Raw genomic sequence first — 6,427 nt, 5'->3', positions numbered from 1 at the left:
CTACAGCACCTTCTTGGATTCATATTACCGAAGTTACTAAGAATATTACCAGTGGCATACAGGGAGCTTAGCCAATGAGTGGTCAGAAAAGGTGTTTCCTCTGTAGTTCACACTGATCCTCGCCTCGGCCCCTGCCCAGGCCTAAGACCTTAGGCCGGATGTTAGGCCTGGGCAGAGGACCCCCAGCCCCATGCGATTGCTGGCTCCGCCCCTGCCCAGGCCTCAGGCCTCTGGCTGGGGCATTAGGCCTGGGCAGTGGACCCCCAGTCTGCTCCAATCGCCTGTCCAGGCCTGGGCAGGGGACTCCCAGCCCGCTCCGATGGCCTGCTCTGCGGACCTCCAGCCAGGTGCGATCACAGGCTCCACCCCTGCCCAGGCCTAATGCCCCAGCCAGAGGCCTGAGGCCTGGGCAGGGGTGGAGCCTGTGATCGCACCTGGCTGGAGGTCCGCAGAGCAGGCCATCGGAGCGGGCTGGGAGTCCCCTGCCCAGGCTTAATGCCCACCAGAAGCCTGAGGCCTGGGCAGGGGTGGAGCCTGTGATCGCACCTGGCTGGAGGTCCGCAGAGCAGGCCATCGGAGCGGGCTGGGAGTCCCCTGCCCAGGCTTAATGCCCACCAGAAGCCTGAGGCCTGGGCAGGGGACTCCCAGCCCGCTCCGATGGCCTGCTCTGCGGACCTCCAGCCAGGTGGCCTCTGGCTGGGGACTCCCAGCCTGCTCAGATTCGGCCCCTGCCCAGAACTCAGGCCTCTGGCCGGGCGTTAGGCCTGGGCAGGGGACCCCCAGCCTGCTCCGATCACTGGCTCCGCCCTTGCCCAGGCCAGAGGGACGTTAGGCCTGGGCAGGGGACCCCCAGCCTGCTCTGATGGTCCACTCAGCTCCTGCCAAGGCCTTAGGCCTCTGGGCGGGGTGTTAGGCTTGGGCAGGGCACCCCCAGCCCTGTGCAATCCCAGGTTCCGCCCTTGCCTAGGCCTCAGGCTTCTGGAAAGGGTGATTGCCGGCTCTGCCTCCCCGGGTGGCGTCTGGCACTGCCCACCCCGCCTCCCTGGTCCCTAATCTGCAGCCCGCATCCCACGGGTGGCTTCTGGTGCTGCCCGCCCCGCCTCGCCGGTCCCTGATCTGTGTCCTGGATCCCACGGGGGCGTCTGGCACTGCCTGCCCCACCTGCAGTATGCAAATTTAACGGCCATCTTTGTTGGGTTAATTTGCATACTCTTCTGATTGGCTGGTGGGTGTAGCAAAGGTATGGTCAATTAGCATCTTTGTCTTTTATTAATGTAGATATGAAATCATACTATATATTTAGATAAATAGATGGGTGGATGGAAGTAATCCCAATTAATGCCACTTTCCCACTAACTGAACAGTAGCTGCCCATACTTATAGACTATTTCTAAGCTTGCAGGTAAGTTGAAAGCTTTAGACATTACTTGAATTGCTTGCAATGGGAGAGCAGAGGCTACCATTCCAGTAAGTGAAAAGGCAGAGACTTGATATTTGTTCACTTTCAACTAAAGGTTTGCAACTCAAACTTTATCATAGAGCCATGTGTCTTGGTTTTGGCTTAGAAAAATCTTGATGCCTTAGAACACCTGATAAAATTAAAACAGCTAATGATAATAAACTTAATGTTAGTGGTTCTTATTCTTTTATTGGTTCACAGATCCTTTTAAATGTGAAGAATGGTATGAACACTGTTGCTAGAAAAATGTAAATATACAACATTTGGTATACAATCTTGAGGAATTCCCTGACACCTTGACTATAAAATGGAAGCTTCTGAAAGCAGAAGGGATGCTACAAAAAATCAGGTCAGTGTAAACTGGTATTGCCCTAAGCAAACTGGATGTATGCTACCTTACCTTTTTAGCTCACAGGGGAATCCACTGTAATGAATGGTTCCCTGATAATCACTAGCCAGATATTAAATTAACTTTACCTTTTTATAAAAAAAGGCACATTTACCAAAAAGAGTGTAATATTTAACTGGTACTGACATGCATGAATAAAAACTGTTAAAGTTGCATTTTAAATCTAAAAACACTTACCTTTACTGCAAACTCCATGTTTGTGGCTTTATGTATACATCTCTTACAAACAGAGTAGGAGCCAACTCCAATATCTTCTTTCACTTCATATCCATCAGTAAACTGAATACTGTTCCTGTGCAACTGCTACAAATACAATTATAAATTGATAAAGAGTTCTGTACTGACTTTGGTACATTTCATAATAGGGGAATATATTACTCAACATGAATTACTGATGTTAGCTACAAATGAATATCAGTAAAAATAAAAACCAATCTTTACATCCTTTATTCTTCCACAACTGTGTATTTTAGAAGTGTCTACAATAAAATGTACAGCATGAAATATGCCCTTTAAAAAACCTTAAGTTAAATTCAAAAAATTAAATATGTACAACAGAAAATGCAGAACTACTTGATGGACTGACAGCCTCGCCTGTGACTGAGCCCAAGTACCTTTGCAATTAGGGAGAAGTTTGACACCTGGATTGAACATCTGGATTTTTGTCTCAGATGTACCACTTGTAGGTTGTGTAATCTTGAACTTGTGTTTTCTCAGAGGGTAATGGTGAGGATTAAATAACATTATTTGAAGGTGATATCTATTATCATCATTTTGGACTATCTGTAGCCATGCCTTCCTTTCTCCACCCTCAAGTCATAGCTTCAATACAACTTCTGCTAGAGAAGCCATTCATAGGTTAAGGACTAATAACATGGAGGATGATGAACAGTAAAGTACTGGTTCCATAAACACACTGAGGGAAGTTCTACTGCCCTGAGCTATAGTGATAGATCCTCCCACCCCCATGCCTATGAGCTTCATATAAGTTAAAAGTTGAATTCTATAGAATATTTTGCAATTTCTATGTTAGGTACAGAAGTTTAACCCCTTCCCCAACAATTTTTTTGTTAAAAACGTTTCTTTTTCAGACTAATTTTTTTATTTTGTTTCTATATAGTATTTTTGATGCTGGTTATGAAAACAGTTTGTAACTCGTCTTCTTATAAACCATATTTTTTTACCATATTTTCTTAGTATACTCGTCGACGACTGAAAAAGAACATTTTGTGAAAACGAGTATACACGTTTCTGCCGGGGAAGGGGTTAAAACTTGCCATACACCACATGGTTGTCACAGTAAAAGAGACAGACTATTTGAACCTGAACTTTGTTCAAAAACCACTGTTTAAATTGGTTTTCTAGAAAGTGGAGAAAGCAGCATGACTGACTCATAAAATAAACTTAAGAGCAAAAGCAACTTAATTATCAAGCAAATTCAAGCACTAATTATACCCTCAAAACAATTCCCTCTATGACTAGGAAGATGAATTAAATTTATCTTTCCATGATACTAGAATGAGAAGAAATAAATCTAATGTTTTGTACTTGTGTCCTCTAATAACATTTAATAGTTCAGTCTCCTGTTACAAATACACCTACATATCTAGAAACCTGCTTCTGAGGTTTTTACATTTTTCTCCAGCTCTGATAATCATATGGGATAATGAGATAGGAGGCACCTTAAGACAGTACCCATAACCATTTCTGCATAATGACAATGGGGGCTCCAAAAGAACAAGGACACAAAACTTAGCAGACTTAAGATTTAAGTTCATTTTTATTTCTTAAATGTTTTTATGACAGAGGTTGGCAAACTATGGCCTGTGGGCCAAATCTGGTTCACTATTAGTTTTTCTAAATAAAGTTTTATTGGAACACAGAGATGAACATTTATTTTTGTATTGTCAATGGCTGCTTTTGTGCTGCAATGGCAGAGCTGAGTAGTTGCAACAGAGATCATATAGCCTACAAAGCCTCAAGTATTTATCATCTGGCCCTTTACAGAAAAAGTCTGCTAACCCCTCTTCTAAAGCAATCAGGGAATAAAATCTAAGCTAATTATTCATACAATGAACTATATCTTACATTTCAAACTTAAAATTACTTAGACATTCACTCACCTGAACAATTGAATGCACACCAACTGTCTGCATAGCTTGGCTTTCGTCATCTGAGGTAATAGCAACAAAACTAAACCCCCGAAAAAGCTGATGTGCATTAGCACTAGGTGGAATGCCAGGTGAATCTGAAAAGAATAATAAATTACCAAGAAGGTGATTACTTTGAAAGGCAGTTAAGGGAAGAATTGTCCACATTATAATCTTTCACACTTTTTTCTGGAATTCCACATCTCAGGCACCTAGTACTTTCAGGATAACCCAGGGAGGCACTGTACCAGATCTGCCCTGATGCCTTATTGCCATCATAACTCTAATATCATATTCCCTCAGAGTCCAGAAAATAGCAAATTCACTTAAGAATATAATAAATCAATGAATTACTGGGCTAATGCTATTTTAAATTAGCACTGTCCCATAGAATTGCCTGCAGTGATGAATATTTTATCTGTGCTGTCCAAAATGGTAGCCACTAGCCACATGCAACTACTGAGCATCTGAAATGTGGTTAGTGTGACTGGGAAACAAAAATTTTAATTTTAATTAACTTAGGTTTAAATAACCACATGTGGCTACTGGCTACCATATTGGATGGTGCAGCCCTAAATGGTAACCTACCAATGTTATGGCTCCTGGTTAGGGAGTGATACAAGGGTGACCTATAGATAATTTAGGAGAAAAGAATTTAGTTCAGTGGTCTCAATACATAATGTCAGAATTTAAAAATCTAAGCTACAAGTTAAAAATTATTATATATATTTAAGGAACAAAAGTAATTTCTAGGATAATCATGGTATGCAATCCTTAAAATATATTTTATGACACAATATGTATTGTTATTCAAATTATTTGTTGGAATCTACTGGCATTAATAGAAGTAGAAAAATGCTTTTGCAGTATAGCTAATGTTCTTTTTAAAGACATAAATATAAACACACAATTAGGCATACTAATATTTATAAACATACTCTAAAGGCTAAGGGCAAGCAAAAAACAAATACGTAAATCTACTTGAACATCAACTCTGTATAAAGATCTTTATGAACATCAGCTTGATATTCTCAGCAATATATAGTTTATTAAATTTTAAAATGATTATTATACTGAAAATGTCTGCTAAGAGAACCTATCTGGGCAGAATCCAATATAGAACTGCTCTATTCTGAGATTTTTCCCTCTACCAGGACAAACTGTATTGAGAAAGCAAAGTAAAATACCACTACATGTCAACTCTATGCATATCACTGTCCATGTATTTGCTAAAATTTTGTCCATACATTAATCCAAATTTCTAAGACTGTCTCATAAAAAGAATAAACACCCTTCAATGCTCAATGTAGATTGTGAAGATTTTGTCTAGAAAGCTTTATAGCAAGGTTTGAGTGATGTATTCTATGGAAAATATATGTAAGTATACTTTCTATTTATTTACTTGTCAATGATAAACCTGGGGTCCGGTACACCTAAAAGAGAGAGTATTAGAGTACAAAACACATCATTATGTATAAACATATGCTAATTAATGAAATATAGATGATCATTTCAAAGATTATTTCTATAATACAGCATGATTCAGGATATGGTTTATTTTGAAGTTATCAATCCTCATATAAAGTTTAAGTTATGTTTGGGATTTGAACTTTACAAGTACTTCCAGAATATCACCTAATATTAGAATTTTAAAGAGAACTATACTAAAGAGTATTTCATGTAAAAATAGCTACAGGTAATAAACACACAAATAGTTTTTCCATATAAATAGAATCAAAATTTAAGGCACAATATAACTTGCTACAAGATTTCACAAGGATCTTAACCGCTTTAAAATGCTGTAAAGGATTTCCTAATTACTTAGTTACTAGAGGCCTGATGCACAAAATTCGTGCAAGAGTAGGTCTTCCTTCCCCTGGCTGCCAGCACCGGCTTCTCTCTGGCACCCAGAACCTGGGCTTCCCTCCAGCCACCAGCAAGCACCCGGGACCCAGGCTTCCCTCACAGCCCTGGCTTCGTACAGAAGGTCGTCAGGAAGGACATCCGGTCTAATTAGCATATTATACTTTTATTATTTTAGACTAGAGACCCGGTGCATGAAATTTGTGCGTGTGTGTGTGTGTGTGTGGGGGGGGGGTGTCCCGCAGCCCTGCCTGCACCCTCTCCAACCCGGGCCCCCTCGGGGGATGTCCGGCAGTCAGACATCCCTCTTGCAATCCGGGACCGCTGGTTCCTAACAGCTTGCCTACCTGCCTTCATGATCACCCCCAACTGCCCTCCCCTGCCAGCCTGATTGCCCTCTAATTGCTCTCCCCTGCTGGCCTGATCACCCCTAAGGGCCTCTGCCTTGGCCCCTGCCTTGTTTGGAAGGATGTCTGGTCTAATTCGCATAGTACCTTTTTATTAGTATAGAGGCCTGGTGCATGGGTGGGGGCTGGCACCTGAAAA

General features: G+C 41.6%; 1 protein-coding gene across 6 annotated transcripts in view; it reads right to left on the bottom strand.

The window, feature by feature from the left end:
* The window catches only part of RPS6KA3 (ribosomal protein S6 kinase, 90kDa, polypeptide 3), a 93,608-nt gene that overhangs the window by 25,513 nt on the left and 61,668 nt on the right, over nt 1-6,427 (bottom strand). For all 6 annotated transcript variants that reach the window (XM_015564867.1, XM_006765111.2, XM_006765113.2 and 3 more), the window contains 2 exons: nt 3,992-4,116; nt 2,046-2,171 (listed from right to left, as the gene is read on the bottom strand). In XM_015564867.1, coding sequence (XP_015420353.1) covers nt 2,046-2,171; nt 3,992-4,116 — 251 coding nt within the window. The remainder of the gene's footprint in view (nt 1-2,045; nt 2,172-3,991; nt 4,117-6,427) is intronic.

This window comes from Myotis davidii, unplaced genomic scaffold (genome assembly GCF_000327345.1).
Source record: "Myotis davidii unplaced genomic scaffold, ASM32734v1 scaffold161, whole genome shotgun sequence".
Classification (NCBI taxonomy): Eukaryota; Metazoa; Chordata; class Mammalia; order Chiroptera; family Vespertilionidae; genus Myotis; species Myotis davidii.
This window is presented reverse-complemented; position numbering and strand designations above follow the sequence as displayed.